At 44.5% G+C, this 16,830-nt stretch overlaps 1 protein-coding gene across 3 annotated transcripts in view; it reads right to left on the bottom strand.

The window, feature by feature from the left end:
- The window catches only part of FBN3 (fibrillin 3), a 116,781-nt gene that overhangs the window by 12,835 nt on the left and 87,116 nt on the right, over positions 1 to 16,830 (bottom strand). For all 3 annotated transcript variants that reach the window (XM_069098771.1, XM_069098932.1, XM_069098853.1), the window contains 9 exons: positions 10,019 to 10,171; positions 9,327 to 9,392; positions 8,044 to 8,169; positions 6,130 to 6,249; positions 5,679 to 5,801; positions 4,292 to 4,423; positions 3,001 to 3,126; positions 2,219 to 2,425; positions 1,022 to 1,147 (listed from right to left, as the gene is read on the bottom strand). In XM_069098771.1, coding sequence (XP_068954872.1) covers positions 1,022 to 1,147; positions 2,219 to 2,425; positions 3,001 to 3,126; positions 4,292 to 4,423; positions 5,679 to 5,801; positions 6,130 to 6,249; positions 8,044 to 8,169; positions 9,327 to 9,392; positions 10,019 to 10,171 — 1,179 coding nt within the window. The remainder of the gene's footprint in view (positions 1 to 1,021; positions 1,148 to 2,218; positions 2,426 to 3,000; positions 3,127 to 4,291; positions 4,424 to 5,678; positions 5,802 to 6,129; positions 6,250 to 8,043; positions 8,170 to 9,326; positions 9,393 to 10,018; positions 10,172 to 16,830) is intronic.

Here is a 16,830-nt window from a genome sequence, read left to right as displayed (position 1 = left end):
AATAGAATGAAGCCGGGGATATCAAGAACATAGCATGGGCACATGGGAATGGAACTCAGTTATCTGCAGAGACCTTAAGAATTCACTTAGTCCATTCCTCAGCCTCCAACCAAAAACTAGGCTCCTGTCTACCTAGTTATTCTAGTCTTCTGGACAGAAGGATTCTCCATCTCTCATGGCATTAGCCGTGGAAACTATGGCCTTGACCTGTGGTGCTACAGTTGGCTAGATGTCTAATAACTCCTGTTTCTATGGCACTTTACTCTCTCCCTCCATATACATATATACATACATGTGTATATGTATATATGTATAATGCATGTCTATATGTCTACACACACATATACAACACATGCTTTCCGTACAACAATCCTGTGAGGCAAGGAGTGCAAATGTTATCATCCTCATTTTGTGTTTTTTATTTTTTTAAAGAGAAAATTAAAAGGAATTTATTTAAAAATATCAAAATATTTCACAAGGTGAAAACACCTTGTGGGATGGCCACAAGGGCCAATGGGGGCCTCAAACCACCAGCTGTTATTCTAAAAAAAATAATTAAGTAATTAATTTTTGGTTTTAAACATTCACTTTCATAAGATTTTGAGTTTTAAATTTTCTCCTCTTCCCTCTCCTCCCCCTCCCCAAGATGGTATACAATTTGATATAGGTTCTACTTACACATTCACATTAAATGTATTTTCACATTAGTCATGATGTAAAGATTTAGAACTAATGGGATCAGGAGAAAGAAGAAACGAAACAGAATAACAAAAGCAAAGAAGAGCAGAGTATGCTTCCGCCTTCATGCAGACGCCAAAGCTCTTTCTCTGTCATTCCCATTTTATGGATGAGGCCACTGAGGTTCAGTGAAATTAAAGTGGTTTGACAAGGTTTGATTTTGGTCTCTCCTGACTCTGAATGGGGCTCCCTCTACACTGTGTTTTCTGGCCTTGTCTCATTTTCCAGGATTCGTAGCCTGGACTGGTCAGCTGGGAACAGAGCCCACTGGGCTAGGACTTACCCACACAGGCTGTGCCAGCAATGTTGGGCGTGTACCCAGTCTCACAGTGGCAGCGGAAAGAGCCGATGGTGTTGATGCACTGACCATTTTGACAGAGGTTGGTGAGAACTTTGCACTCGTCAATGTCTGCAAGGAACAGGAGACTCAGCCCGACCCACCTGCCATACCATGGCCCCCACAATCCTCTGGGGTTCCTGGCATCAAGTTCCAGGAGTGAAAAGAATCCCTCCCACCCCACCCCCACCCTTCTACTTCTGGCTTTCAGAACTGAGGTTGAATTTCTAAGCAGATTCCTACAGTGTCTCTTTCTGACCTGAGTTCCCAGCTTACTCTCTCATGCCCTAATGATCACTCCTATTTGCAATGATTGGAACTCAGGTCACCCCAACTTCAAGTATAGTCCTCTACTCATTAATCCAGGGGCCTCAAGGCCACATGTGGCCTTCTAGGTCTTGAGGTTCAGCCTTTCGACCAAATCTAAGTTATTCAGAACAGATCCTTTTATTAAGGGGATTTGTTCTGTGAAGTTTGGATTCAGTCAAAGGGTCGCACTTGAGGACCTAGAGGGTCACACATGTCCTCGAGACCACAGGTCCCCCACCCCTGCTAATCCATATTGTCTCTTGATGTAGGCCATGGCCACTGATGGACAAATATGTCTCCCCAGATATTTTCTCATCTCTAAGACACACAAACAGGACTCTCTCCCCTGGGTTTCATTCCCCAAACCGAAAGAAGACCAGATTCCAATACCAAGAGGGTGTAGAAACTGCCCTGACTTCTCAACCTTGTTTCAATTTATCAGTCATTAAAGGGACCCTAAGGATTCATCAACTGATCTGACATGTCTTAAAAAAAAAAAAGGCAGCCCTCAGCAGTGATGACTATCCAAAGTGGCTTTTTGAATGGGTCTATAATCACCCCTCCAGGGTCTATTTCTGTGTGGCTATTGACCCTGGCTGAACTTACTAGCATAAATTAGTCCTGCCTGAATAAGAGACTCTAGATGGGCATTGACATGTCCCCACGGCAAGAACAGTAATAACCCTTTCTGGAATAATGATTTTCAAAGTGCTTTCCTCTAACCAGGGAGTAAGCAGTGCTAACACTGTTAGCTCCTTTTTACTGAAGGGGAAACTGAGCTTCAGAGAGAGAGGAAAGTGACTTGCTGGGTCTCAGAGCTGGGAGGTGCCTAACCTCTGCCATCCGTGGTATAGCCAGGACCGTGTGGGCACATCTTCCTGTAGTGGGCAGTGCCAGGTAGGGGACAGAGCTCGCAGAGGGAGCCCCAGCCTCGGCCCCCATCGCAACAACACTCGGCTTTGGTGACGGGGTTGTGGTTGGTGGAAGACAGTTGACATGTGGTCTGCAGTACCTCAGTGAAGCAGGAACCCTGGCGGGTATCTGGGGAGGAACCAAAGGGAAATGGCATGAGAAATGGATAATAACACCAATGGATAATTTCTAAAAGTGTTTTTCTTTTTTTTTTTTACAACATTCTTTCTCCCAATTAGCCTGAAATAGAGAGTACGTTTTTACGGTGGGGAGAAGGACGGGGAGCTCTGGGCCTCTGATTTCATCCTCTCCCAGTGTGGAAACTCCTACCCATGGATACAGATTGGCAACTTGTCTCTGACTTGTATTATGGCCTTGGTCATAGTTCTCTTTCTGCTACACCAAATTGCCCCCACTGTGGGGGCTAATAGCACAGGTTTTAGTATACCCATTTTGCAGATGGAACATGTGAGACCCAGAGAGACTAAGTGATTTGTCCAGGGTCAAATGGTAAGTGACAGCTAGGTGTCAGAGGTGGGCACTTGAACCCAGATTCTCTGACTCTCTAAATCCAGGGCTCTTTCTAGGACCATGGCTGCCTTCCAGGGATCACAGAAAGGCAGAACTGGAAACATTCTGAGGGGAGAGGCTGAGTTGGGGGAACCCTTGGAGATCTGCTTGTCTTTGGTGGGGAAGGCACCTACCTAGGCACTCAGTGCCTGTGGGGCTAGCCTGGAAGCCCTCGTTGCAGTCACAGTGGTAGCTGCCCACAGTGTTCACACATCGGCCATTGGAGCAGAGGCCAGGCTGGGTTCGGCATTCATTCTCATCTGAGGGAGGACAAGATACCAACCCATGGTCACCCAGATTCCCTGATCTACTCAGGGTCTTTCCTCTGCTTTCAGGACAGACAAACATCTCCCATCTTGGTTCCCATGTTCTCTCTTGGCTGCCCACTAGGGCTCAAGGGGCTCTTCCTTGCACCCTGCTTTAATGAGCCCCATTTTCCTTTGGTTTTCTATCTTTCCTGGACATGGAGACTAGCTGCTTGATGCCCCCTTCAAAGAAACTCTTCTTGCTTTGGAAGATGGTGACCATCTAGACTTTATCTTTCCACAGGGAATCTGTGTCTTAGCATTTGGATCCCATTTCCTGAATATCGCCTCTCCAGTCTAGGAGAGGGAGTGCTGGTGCTAGGGGAAATTAGATAAGAGCTGTTCTCTTGCCCTAATGGAGCTCACAGTCCAGGAGAGGGGTGTGCCACATCCATAGATAACTAATGTCTGGTGGGATCATGTGTATTCAATGATAGAACGGTCTTCTATGGAAAGGTTACTGGTCTGGACTGCTTTCCCTGAAGAGAAGAAGCTTGAGGGCTGATGACAAATGTTTATCTAAGGGACACCAGATCCCATCCTTTTCTTGTCCCTCACTTCTCTGCTCCCATTTCTAGACCTCAGCCTTTTGTCCTCCCTGTTCCTAGTTCTCAAGGCCCTGAAAGCTCAGTCAAACAGTCAGCCACCTAGAATTTATCTAGTACCTATGTGTTCAGCATTGTTCTGAATGACAGAAAGAGTGGGGGACAAAGATGGGCAAGATAGAAAAGGGCAGGGTTACAGGGATGAGGCTGGGACAGAGATGGAGGACAGATGGGTGAGGGTAGGAGGGGAACAGAAAAATGGGGAGAGAATGTTAGAGGGACAGGAATGAGACAGAGATGGGGTATAGAGTTAGGCAACAAGGACAGGGTTCAATAATGGGAGATCAAAGAAGAGGAACAGAGATGAAGTCCAAGATGGGGAGTGGAGCTTTGGCTCTTACTCATGCAGGGGCCTCTGGCTATAGGCAAGGGCCGGAAGGGGGATAGATGGGACTCAGGGTTGCAGGGCAGAGAAGTGGGGAGAGAAGACTAGGGGGGCAGAGACTAGGTGACAGGGACAAGGTGCAAGGATGGAAAGACAGCTGGTGTGAGGGGTCTGGGGCTCTGGCCCTTACCTGTGCAGCCTTCGCCATGGGCCCGGGGCTGTAGGCCAGGGGGACAGATACAGGTGAAGGTGCCTATCAAATTCTTGCAAAGCATCCCCCGGGCTGGGCAGTCATGCAGTCCCTCAGCACACTCGTCCAGATCTGCAGTCAATCACAGGGCTGGATGGGACTTCATCCCACTCTCCTCCCCCTGCCAGCCCTCACTTCCCATAGCTGTATCCATCCATCACATGACCACATTGCCTAGACCAGCCTCAGCTCTGATTGTGAGTTCTCCCTTAGGGGCTGTTGGAGGCTCTGGGCTTCCTGAAAGTCTCTTCTGTCTGTCTGACCCAGTAGGAAGGCCTCTCACTAGCAAACGATTCCAGAAAGTCCTGGCCAGGCTCCCCCATAAGACTCTCTCATTCTAGTCTGTGCTGAGGGACTAAACAGCCTTTGAATGTCCAAGTAAGCTCTGCATCTGCTCCCATGAGACATTCTGTGCACTGACAACCTCTGAAGTCTCATTGTGCTATCCCCATTTGCTGCTTCCGTTGATCACCTCCCCGCCCCCCGTCATTTACCTCTCCTTCAGCCTCCCTGACCTGCAGCCTCCTTACCTCCCATGTGACCTTGCTGTCTCTCATACAACCTCCTCACTTCCCATCCAGCCTCCCTACCTCTCATCTAATCTCCTTTTCCACTCAGCTTCCTTGTTTTCCAACTAACCTCTTCCTCTCCCATTCAATTTCTCAATTTCCAATCGGCCTCTTTTCCCTTTTGACCTCTTCACCTCCCTCCCAGTCTCCTCACCTCCCATCCAGCCTCCTCACCTCCCATCCAGCATCCTCACCTCCCTCCCAGCCTCCTCGCCTTCCATCCAGCCTCCTCACCTCCCTTCAAACCTCCTCATCTCCCTCCCAGACTCCTCACCTTCCATCCAGCCTCCTCACCTCCCTTCAAACCTCCTCATCTCCCTCCCAGCCTCCTCGCCTTCCATCCAGCCTCCTCACCTCCCTTCAAAACCTCCTCACTTCCCTCCCAGTCTCCTCACCTCCCTCCCAGTCTCCTCACCTCCCATCCAGCCTCCTCACCTCCCTTCCAGCCTCCTCACCTCCCTCCCAGCCTCCTCACCTCCCATCCAGCCTCCTTACCTCCCTTCCAGCCTCCTAACCTCCCTTCCAGCCTCCTCACCTCCCTCCCAGCCTCCTCGCCTTTCATCTAGCCTCCTCGCCTTCCATCCAGCCTCCTCATCTCCCTCCCAGCCTCCTCACCTTCCATCCAGCCTCCTCACCTCCCTTCAAACCTCCTCACCTCCCTCCTAGCCTCCTCACCTCCCTTCAAACCTCCTCACCTCCCTTCTAGCCTCCTCACCTCCCATCCAGCCTTCTGCAGCACCAGGAGTTCCCAAACTAACCTTTACACATGACTCGGTCCTCTCTCAGCATGTAGCCAGAGGGGCAGGTACATTCATAGGAGCCCTTGGTGTTGATGCAGCGGAAGGCACAGAGCAGGGGGTTCAGGGAGCATTCATTAATGTCTGTGGGGACAGACATTATGGAGAGGCCAAGGGGAGGCTGTGGAGGAGGTAGCTTGAAGACAAGAGCGACCCTAGAGCTGCCAAGGTCTAAGCTGGCCTTTCCAGTCTCAAGGAAATCTCAGAATCTCAGACCATCAGAAAGGTCAGTTGAGTCCAAACCCCTCCTTGTACCAGTGGAGAGAATGAGAGTCAAAAGAACCCAGGTTTCTTGGCTTTGGGTCACTGTACCTTCCCATGCTGGGTGTGTCTGCTCTCCCCAGGATGTCCTTTAGATCCTTTCAGGCTGACCCTCCCTCTCCCCTCAATACCTCCTGGGTCCAGTTCTTACCCTCGCAGGTCATCATGGGGCCTGGCTCAAAGCCCTCATCACAGGTGCACTCAAAGCCCCCCACGACATTGGCACATACTCCATTCCCACAAGGATTTCCAACTGAGCACTCGTCCATGTCTGTGGTTGAGAGGGATGCATTACATTACGTTACACACTCTATCCTGGTGTGTAGAGAGCTATCCAGGCTGCCCACCAGCCCTGCTTCCTGTTGCTATGGAGTTGGGAGGGATGAACATGTGGGTTGTTCCTTGTGGGCCCATTTGATCCTGTTTTATCGGGGCTTGGGAAACCCTTTACCCTGCACCCAATCCCTTGGGCAAGGGGGTGATAGATGAGGGATCTCCTAAAAGCCTGTAATTACAAAGCTTGAATGGACCATAGGGATCATTCCTACAAGTCATTCATTTCTCAGAGGGAGCACCTTGTATCCCTCCCACCCTTCCCAGTTTTCCTTGGCTATCACCTCTGCTTTGGCCTTACTCTCTGCCCATCAAAATCTCAATGCTACTAGTTAATCAGTTCAATTTGGTGTTGTCCTATAGCCACCAATCCTTTGTCCCCTCATCCTATTACCACTCATTCATTCTCAAACAAACCACCGCCCTCAGTTAGCCACATCGTCCACTTTTTTTGGTCCTCAAATATAGCCAAGTAGTACTAGCAGAAGACACACAAACATCCTGGCCATGCCCACTGCAAATGGATATTATCTAACATCACCTGCACCCTCCCTGCTGCAAAGCAGCCCTTTTATTTGTCCCTTATTCACTCACCAGCACACCACCCCCACAAGGTCTGTTCTATTTCCATGACGTCTCTTCCCTCATGTGTCTACTGGCCCTGATCAGGCTTTTCCTGCATTTTTACACTAGCCTCCTAGTTGGCCTCCCTGCCTGGGGTCTCTTCCTTCTCCAAACCAACCCATCTACTTTCCAGATGGATTTCACAATGCTTTCCTTCATACACTTTCATGTTCCCCTTAAGTCTTCTGTTCTCCAGCATGATGTCCCCAGTCTCTGCAACTGAACCTCATAGGGCGGGGGTTCTCATTCCTTCTCTATCCTGGCTGCCCTTCTCTGAACTGGCTTTAGTTCATCAATATCTCTTCTACATTCGGTCCCTGGATTGAATACAACACTGCAGGCCTGGTCAATGAACCACAGGATTTTAGAGCTGGAGGAATCATCTGTTCTAATAGTCTTATTTTACACATGATTAAAATAAGGTGAGGAAGTTCTGACAAGGACAGAGGACACCGGGACAATCACTTTCCTCATTATATCTCTATTAAAGAAGACTAAAATGGTAATAGCTTTATTGGGGGCAACCTCAGGAAGCACTGTTAGCCCATATTGAGCTTGTATTACAGTAAGACCCTCAGATCTTTCTCATATGAAAAGAAGTTCTTTTCATGTGCTCAATAGAGAATTCCCCAGTCTATTCCTGGGACTGCTCTGCCTCCTCCTCAGCATCCTTTCCCATCCTGAGTGGTCTCCACTTTGGGGTCTGTTCTTCTGACTGATGAAGCTCTGGACAGGATTAACACTTCACAAGGGACTCCAGCTGTGCTCACTTCACTTCACGGCTACCAATATTTGTACTTCTCTGGCTCTTCCCCAAGTCTTGACCCCGTGCCAGTGCCCTTCTCCCAACCTTCCCCTTCACTCATATTTTCCAGCACCCCTTTATGTTTTGTATTCTCCAAAAAGAATAAAAGTTCTTTGAGAGTATTTTAAATTTCGTGCTTAGCAAATGCTTAATTCTCTCTCTCTCTCTCTCTCTCTCTCTCTCTCTCTCTCTCTCTCTCTCTCTCTCTCTCCTTCTCCCTTTATACTTTCTGCCTGAGTGATATTCTGAGGATTCCAGGTCTGAGGGTATAGTAGCAGAGATAGGGAATATGGAGACACTAACCCACACAGTTGACACCAGTGTAATCCAGGCTGTAGCCAAAAGGACATTCGCATCGGAAAGAGCCATCTGTGTTGATGCAAACCCCATTGACACAGATGCCAGGGTTCTCTGAGCATTCATTCACATCTGTAGAGACAGAAGGACAGTAGAGGAGACAGTGCAAATCACGTGCCAAGAGCCTCAGGTCCATTAAGGGATCCACACACCATTAGGTGTGTATGGGCAAGGAGGGCAGATTCCAGGTAAGAGCCACATTCAGCAAAGGCAGGGACACATCCTCAAACACTTTGTCCTGCTCTGGGTGTGGCGTTAGAACCTGGTCCAGGGCCACAGAGAAAGTTCTGGGAAGAACAGGATAAGTTACAGGTGTGTATAGGCTGAGAACTTGGTCTCCTTGGCTGAACTGCCCAAATCTGGGATGAGGACTGTGGGGTCAACTGCATGGCCTATTTGCCAACATGAGGGGCTGGAGCCTCCTTAAACCCATTCTTTTCCCTCTCCCAGATGGGTAAGGGTGAAGCTGCTGATAGAAAATTCTGTCTTTGGTGAGTCTATGAGCTTTCATCATCCCAGGCTATAAGTCTCTGGTTGGCTTTCTTGGCCAAGACATATGTTCTCGGGTACCTCCAGTGCCAACTGTCTTTACATGACCCAACAAGGTTCCTCTGGAGATCTCTACTTCTAAGATACAAAAGTCAGACACTCCTGACCCAGACCAGTAGTACCCTTGCTAGTCACAGACAGGTCAGGGATGAGAGTGTTGGCTACCCATCTCTGCAGGGAATGAGGCAGTCCATCCTGCAAATGCTCATATGCAGCCTCTGGGCCCAGAGCCTGAGTAGATAGGGGCAGCTAGCTCACAAGTGATGGACAGTGCAGAGCAGGTCCCCAGCACTGGCTCTGCTTGTGCCCAGACATGTGGAGCCCCTGTTCAAAAGCTAAGGGGCCTGTTTGTCTGAAGGACTTAGCTTTGGCAACACTACAACCAGCATCACAGTGGTTTGTCTAGAGGGGCCATAGACCGCACAGAACTCTCATAGACTCATAGATAAGGAAGGGCCTTAGAAACCATTGGGTCAAATCCTCTTTTTTTGTAGAATGGGAAACTGAGACAGAAAAAGGAAGGGAACTTGTTTAAGTTCACAGCGAGTCAGGGAAAAAATCAGGACTAGACCCACGGGTTCCCGATTCCCAGCCAAAGGTTCTTCTCCATGCATGATGTTGTCTCTGTAATCATGAAGCAGAGACGCCAAAAATTAGTGAGGCCTGGAAAAAGGGCTTACCTTCCCGTGAGTCATCTGGGCCAGGCACAGCCCCATGGCCAAAGGGACATAGTTCTTGGAAGGCACCTGGAGGACAAAAGACAATAGACAATGTGAAGATTCCAATTTTGTAGGCCAAATGGTTTGACCACCCTGAGGGTACCAGGAAAAATTCTCAGACATTCTTCAGATCTCTTCCCAGAATCCAAAGACTGAACTGAACTCTGAAATGGGCCCTGGTTCTAAGTTCAAAGAGTGTTCCTGGATCTGACATTCTATGTTCTAAGTGATGTCTGAAATGATATATATTTCTATATGATATTTTATTCTCCCCCAGTTACATGCTAAAACAATTTTTTTAACATTTTAAAAAAGGTTTTGAACTCCAAATTCTATCCCTCTTTCCTTTCCCCCAGCCCCAAGACAGTAAGCAATCAGACATAGGCTATACATGTGCAATCATGACATTATATATTCTAAACGCCTTCCTAGGCATATTCTAGGGGCCATCCCAGCTCTGACATTCTTTGTTCTAAAGAATTTCTATCTGTCCTTAAATAGCACCCTCCCCTCCCCTCTACCTTCCTCATACATTGATTTAAACATCTGGTATCAGAAAGTAGCATCTCTCGTTTCCTCTACTCTCCTTCTGGCTCCCCCCAGCTCAGTTTCTTAGGGTCTCTGATCCACAGGGGTGAAGAGCGGCTACTCACCACTGCCCTCCTGGGGACACAGTTCACAGGGGTCTCCCCATCCTTCTCCAGGCATCTTACTGCAACAGCATCGGGCCTTGGTAGTATTAAAGGCTTTGGGGACTGAACACCTCCCATTCTCAAAGCGAGTGAAGCAAAAACTCTGACGAGTGTCTGTGGGACAGAGGTTTTGACATCACCCCAGGGATATGGAGGATGATGGGAATGGGATGGGCCCCATAAACCCAATTAAGCAGGGGTTCTTAACCATTTTGTGCCCTGAATACTTTGGTAGTCTGGGGAAGCCTATGGACTCCTCAGAATAATGCTTTTAAATGCATAAAATAAAATATAAAGAATTACAAAAGAAACCAATTATATTGACATATTTTTATAAAATATATTTTATATATTATTATATATTTGTATTATATATAATATAGTACTTATTATATAATTATATGTTAAAAGTTTGCAGGTTGAGTCCCTGCAACAGAGGTTCAAGAAAACACCTCCTGCCCGAGAGAGAAAACACTCCACCCTTCCAGAGACAGGACCTTTATCATAGAAAAGCCCTTCTATTATGGAAAGAAACCTCCCATAAAGAAGTACCCAACTGAGCTCTTTTCTAGAGACATGGCCTCTCTACCAGGGAGAGGAGCCCCAGGACCATCCCTTCCACTCCACAGTGCCATCCAGCAATCATTCCTAGAGAAGGACTCTTTCCCTACCTCTGAGAAAGAAACCCCTCCCACGGAGAGGAATGCTCCCAGAGAAGATTTTCTCCATGCTCCCCCTTCCCCCTGCCCCCATTATGGAAAAGCATCTATCTCATAGAAAGTCCCCTCTCTCCAACCAGAGAGGATCTTCCCTGAGAGAATACTCATCTCCACACCCTCAACAAGAAACCTCTCCCCAACGAGACAGCTCCTTCCACTCCTCCCTAAAATAGAAATTTTCTATCAGAGAGAAGGCTTAGCAGGTTTGTCTGCAAAGATTAGAATTTCTGTTTATAATTCCAGGAAACCTGATAACATGTGGAGAGCTTCTGAGGCCAAGGGGGGAAGGGGGCTCTACCTTCAAGGCAGAGCCTAATAAGATCAGACTCATTTTGGTGAGTCAGTGAGGTGATGACAAGTTCTCTGGCCTCTGTCCCTTCCTAGGGGTAGAGCCAAGTAGGGGAGGGAGACAGAACTCCCCCACCCCCTTTGTATCTTCTGAAAGGCATTGGCACTTTCTCAGGTCCCTGAAAATTTACAAACATCACCGACCCCTTCTCTCCATTTACTCTATATATACATTGCTCTCTTCTCCACTAGAATATAAGCTTCCTGAGGGCAGGGAGTTTTTGCATTTTTTTTTGTATCTTTGGTACTCAGCACAGTGCCTAACATAAAGGAGTTGCTTAATAAAAATGTTTTGAATGGCTGACTCTTTATTCCCACATTTGAGGAATTAATTTGCTTCAAGACCTATGATTTCTTGTTTTCATATCAGTCAATGTTACAAGTGTAGGGTAGAAGGAGTCACACTTAGGTAAAAGTTCATATAAAAAATTTATTGGTCTTATGACTCAACCATGTGAAATGGCAGCCAAATAGATAGTCTTGGCCAGAACCAGGAGAAGCAGAGAGTTCAAAATGAGGGAGGTGATGTATCCCATCAGGCCACACCTGGACTATTGTGTTCAGTTCTGGGTGGCCTACCTTACTTACAAAGGGCATTACTGACAAGCTGGAACATATCCAGAGGAAAGCAGTCTTGGTGGTTTAGGGCTTGAAGATCAGGTCATACAAAGATCAGTGGCAAGACCTGAGTTTATTGAGCCCAAAGAAAAGGAGCTCAGAGTGGGGAGTGGGGAGGGGTAAGGTTGCTTTCCTGAAATCTTGAAGGGCCGTCATGTGCAAGAAGGATTGAAGCCGAGCGGCACTGCAGAGGCAGGCCGGGGAGGAGGCCTGATCAACTCAGGGGGCAAGTCGTCCCACCAACCACAAGGGCCACTATCAGGCCTATCAACAAAGGGCTGGGACTGGAAAGAGCAAGGTAAGAACCAAATGCAGGGCCCCTGTCCAGGACAGCAAATACTCCTGGGACTACTACTCCGTAGCCCAGAAATTTAAAAAAAAAAAAAGCCCCTATCAGGTCCTCCAAGGACCAGGATAGCAGAGTGAACCTGGCCTGCTCCAACCCCTGCCTCTGACCCTGAAAACAAAGTAACTATTGCCCCAGTCCTCAACAGTAAAGGCTTGGGAACCCCAGAGGAAGGGCATGACTAGGGCCCTGCCTCAAAATGGGTAGAAAGCAGACTACAAAGACTCTGGAGTCCTACTATCCTTAGAGGGAGGAACCAAACTCAGAGGGAGATAATGTGGACTCCACACCCACAGCTGAAACATCCACAGGGAATGGGTCTCAAGCACTGAAAGCTCTCCTAGATGATCTCAGAAGGAACTTTGAAAACCAAATGAGAGAGATAGAAGACAAAATAAATAAGTCTCTTAAAATCAAAATTGCAGAATTAGAAAAACATTATGATGAAGAAAACAGCTCCTTAAAAAGAAAAGTGTACGATATGGAAAAGGAGCTCCAAAAACTAACCAAGGAAAATGATTTGCTAAAAACTAGAATCAACCAAATTGAAACAAATAACTCTATGAGGAACCATGAATTAGTCAAACAAAACAACAAGAATGAAAAATTAGAAAAAGAGGTAAAATATCTCAATGGAAAAATAATTGACCTGGAAAACAGATCCAGGAGAGAGAGTCTGAGAATCATAGGCCTACCAGAAAATAATGATGAAAAAATGAACCTGGACAACATTCTCCAAGAGCTCATTAGGGAAAATTGCCCTGAGATACTGGAACCTGAGGGTAAAATAGAAATCGAGAGAATCCACTGGACACCTCCTGAAAGAGATCCCAAACTGAAAAGTCCTTGAAATGTTGTGTCCAAACTCAAGAACTACCAGGTAAAAGAGAAAATAATTCAAGTGGCCAGAAAGAAACAATTCAAATATCGAGGAACCACAGTGAGGATTGCACAGGATTTGGCAGCCTCTACACTGAAAGATTGGATGCAGTGGAATACAATTTTCCGGAAGGCAAAAGAGGTGAGGTTACAACCAAAGATCACCTACCCAGAGAGTCTGAGCATATTCTTCCAGGCAAAGAGATGGTCATTCAACAATATAACAGATCTCCAGACCTTCCTGATGAAAAAGCCAGAGCCCAATGGAAAATTAAACCTCCAATTACGAGATGCAAGAGTGACAGAGAAAGGTAAACAAGGAAAACACACACACACACACACACACCCTGTTATTTAATAAGAGCAAATTGTTTATAGTCAAGTAGAGGGTATGAGTATAAAATACACAAAATGATGATTAAAAATAATCTTATTAAGGGCTACAAAGGGACTACAATGGAAGAAGAGGAATGAATGAAGTGGAAAAGGGTAAATTATCCCACACAAAGAGGCATAAAAACAATATAGCAGAGGAAAAGAAGGGAGGGAGATGAGTATTATATGAGCTTTTCCCTCATTGGTTCTGGTGCAAGGAGGGAATAACAACCAGTTAAGCATAGGACTTGATGGAGAAGAGATGCAAAACGTATCATAATAGAGGGAAGGGGGGAGGGCGGTGAGGAGCTTCACATGAGATTTGTTCCTGGTGCAAAGAAGAAATAACATACTTCATTAAGTATAAAAATATCCTATAGGCAGTAGGAGGGTGAAAGGGCTATGAAAGGGGGGGGATAGTTAGTAGGGAGGGATGAAGTAAGGGAGAAGGGGAGGAAAAGGGAGGGGGGCTTATAAGGGAGTAGTGAGGGAGGCAGTGGTCAAAAGGAAAACTATTAAGGAGGGGAAGGGAGAAGGGGAAAAATATAAGCATTAACAGGGGAAGGAATAGGATGGAGGGAAAGAAACAGATAATAATCATAATTGTAAATGTGAATGGAATGAACTCTCCCATAAAATGGATGTTGATAGCAGAATGGATTAAAAATCATAATCCTACAATAAGCTGTTTACAAGAAACACGTCTGAAACAGAGGGATACACACAGGTTAAAGGTAAAAGGCTGGAGTAAAATATATCATGCCTCAGCTAAAGTAAAAAAAAGCAGGGCTAGCAATCCTTATCTCAGATAAGGCAAAAGCAAAAATTGATCTAATTAAAAGAGATAAGGAAGGAAACTATATCCTGCTAAAAGGCACCATCGAGAATAAAGCGATATCATTACTTAACATATATGCACCAAGTGGTATAGCATCCAAATTCCTAGAGGAGAAGGTAAAGGAATTAGAGGAAGAAATAGATAGCAAAACTATACTAGTGGGAGACCTTAATCTCCCCCTCTCTGAATTTGATAAATACAACCTCAAAATAAACAAGAAAGAAGTTAAGGAGGTGAACAGAATTTTAGAGAGGGTAGGTATGATAGATCTCTGGAGAAAACTGAATGGGGATAAAAAGGAATATACTTTCTTCTCAGTGGTTCATGGCACATACTCAAAAATCGACCATGTTCTAGGGGATAAAAACCTCACAATTCTGTGCAGGAAGGCAGAAATATTAAATGCATCCTTCTCAGATCATGATGCAATAAAAATTATATGCAAAAAAGGGCCATGGAAAGACAGACTAAAAACTAATTGGAAATTAAACTATTTAATCCTAAAGAATGAGTGGGTCAAATAAGAAATTATAGAAACAATAAGTAATTTCATTCAAGAGAATGATAATAATGAGACAACATACCAAAATTTGTGGGAGGCAGCAAAGGCAGTTCTTAGGGGAAGTTTTTATCCCTGAGTGCATACATGAATGAATTAGAGAAAAGGGAGGTCAATGAATTGTGGATGCAATTGAAAAAGCTAGAAAAAGAATAAATTGAAAATCCCCAATTAAATACTAAATTAGAAATAATGAAAACCAAAGGAGAGATTAATAAAATTGAAATTAAGAAAACTATTGAATTAATAAATAAAACTAAGAGCTAGTTTTATGAAAAAACCAATAAAATTGATAGACCCTTAGTCAATATGATAAAAAAAAAGAAAGAAGAAAACCAAATTATGAGTATCAAAGATGAGAAGGGTGAATCTACCTCCAATGAAGAGGAAATCAAAACAATAATTAGGAATTATTTTTTCCAATTGTATGCACATAAATTTGACAATTTTAGGGAAATGAATGAATATTTACAAAAATACAAGTTGAAGAGGAAGTAAATTACTTAAATAACCCCATCTCAGAAAAAGAAATTGAACAAGCCATCAGTCAACTCCCTAGGAAAAAATGTCCAGGGCCAGATGGATTTATTAGTGAATTCTATCAAACATTTAAAGACCAATTGATTCCAATACTCTACAAACTATTTGGAAAAATTAGTGAAGAAGGAGTCCTACCAAATTCTTTTTATGACACAAATAGGGTATTGATACCTAAATCAGGAAGAGATAGAGAAAGAAAATTATAGACCAATCTCCCTCATGAATATAGATGTGAAAATTTTAAATAAAATATTAGCAAAAAGACTATAGCAACTCATCTCAAGAATAATACACTTTGATCAGGTAGGATTTATTCCAGGAACGCAAGGATGGTTTAATATTAGGAAAACCATCAGTATAATTGATCATATCAACAATACCAACAGAAACCACATGATTATCTCAATAGATGCAGAAAAGGCTTTTGACAAAATACAACATCCATTCCTATTAAAAACACTAGAAAGTATAGGAACAAATGGAGCCTTCCTTAAAATAATAGGTAGCATCTATTTAAAACCATCGGCAAATATTATATGTAATGGGGAGAAGCTAGAAGCATTTCCAATAAGATCAGGCATGAAACAAGGATGTACACTATCACCCCTCTTATTCAATCTGGTACTAGAAATGTTAGCAGTAGAAATTAGAGAAGAAAAAGAAATCAAAGGAATCAAATTAGGCAAAGAAGAGATCAAGCTATCACTCTTTGCAGATGATATGATGATATACTTAGAGAATCCTAGAGAATCAAATAAAAAACTCCTTGAGACAATAAATAAATTTGGCAAAGTTGCAGGATATAAAATAAACCCACATAAATCCTTGGAATTCCTGTATATTTCCAATGAAATTCAACAGCAAGAGATAGAAAGAAAAATCCCATTTAAAGTTACTGTAGACATTATAAAATATTTGGGAATCTACCTGCCAAAACAAACCCAGGACCTATATGATCACAACTCCAAAACACTTTTCACACAAACAAAGTCAGATCTAACTAATTGGAAAAATATCAATTGTTCGTGGCTGGGTTGAGCTAATATAATAAAAATGACAATTTTACTTAACTTAAATTATATATTTAGTGCCATACCAATCAATCTACCAAAAAACTACTTTATAGGGCTAGAAAAAATAGTAACAAAATTCATTTGAAAGAATAAATGGTCCAGAATATCATGGGAATTAATGAAAAGAAATGCTAGGGAAGGTGGACTAGCTATACCAGATTTCAATCTGTGTTAATAAAGCAGCAGTCATCAAAACTACTTGGTAGGAATAGAGTAGTGGATCAATGGAATAGATTAGGCACATGAGATTCAGTAGTCAATGACTATAGTAATCTACTGTTTGATAAACCCAAAGACCCCAGTTTTGGGGATAAGAATTCACTATTTGACAAAAACTGCTGGGAAAACTGGAATATAGTATGGCAGAAACTGGGCATGAACCATTACTTAACACCATATACCAAAATCAAGTCTAAATGGGTACATGATCTAGGTATAAAGACTGATACTCTAAGCAATCTGGGAAATCAAGGAAGAG

The sequence above is a fragment of the Petaurus breviceps genome, unplaced genomic scaffold (genome assembly GCF_028583685.1).
Source record: "Petaurus breviceps papuanus isolate PSGF00001 unplaced genomic scaffold, PetGlider_PUasm1.0 103, whole genome shotgun sequence".
NCBI classification, from domain to species: Eukaryota; Metazoa; Chordata; class Mammalia; order Diprotodontia; family Petauridae; genus Petaurus; species Petaurus breviceps.
This window is presented reverse-complemented; position numbering and strand designations above follow the sequence as displayed.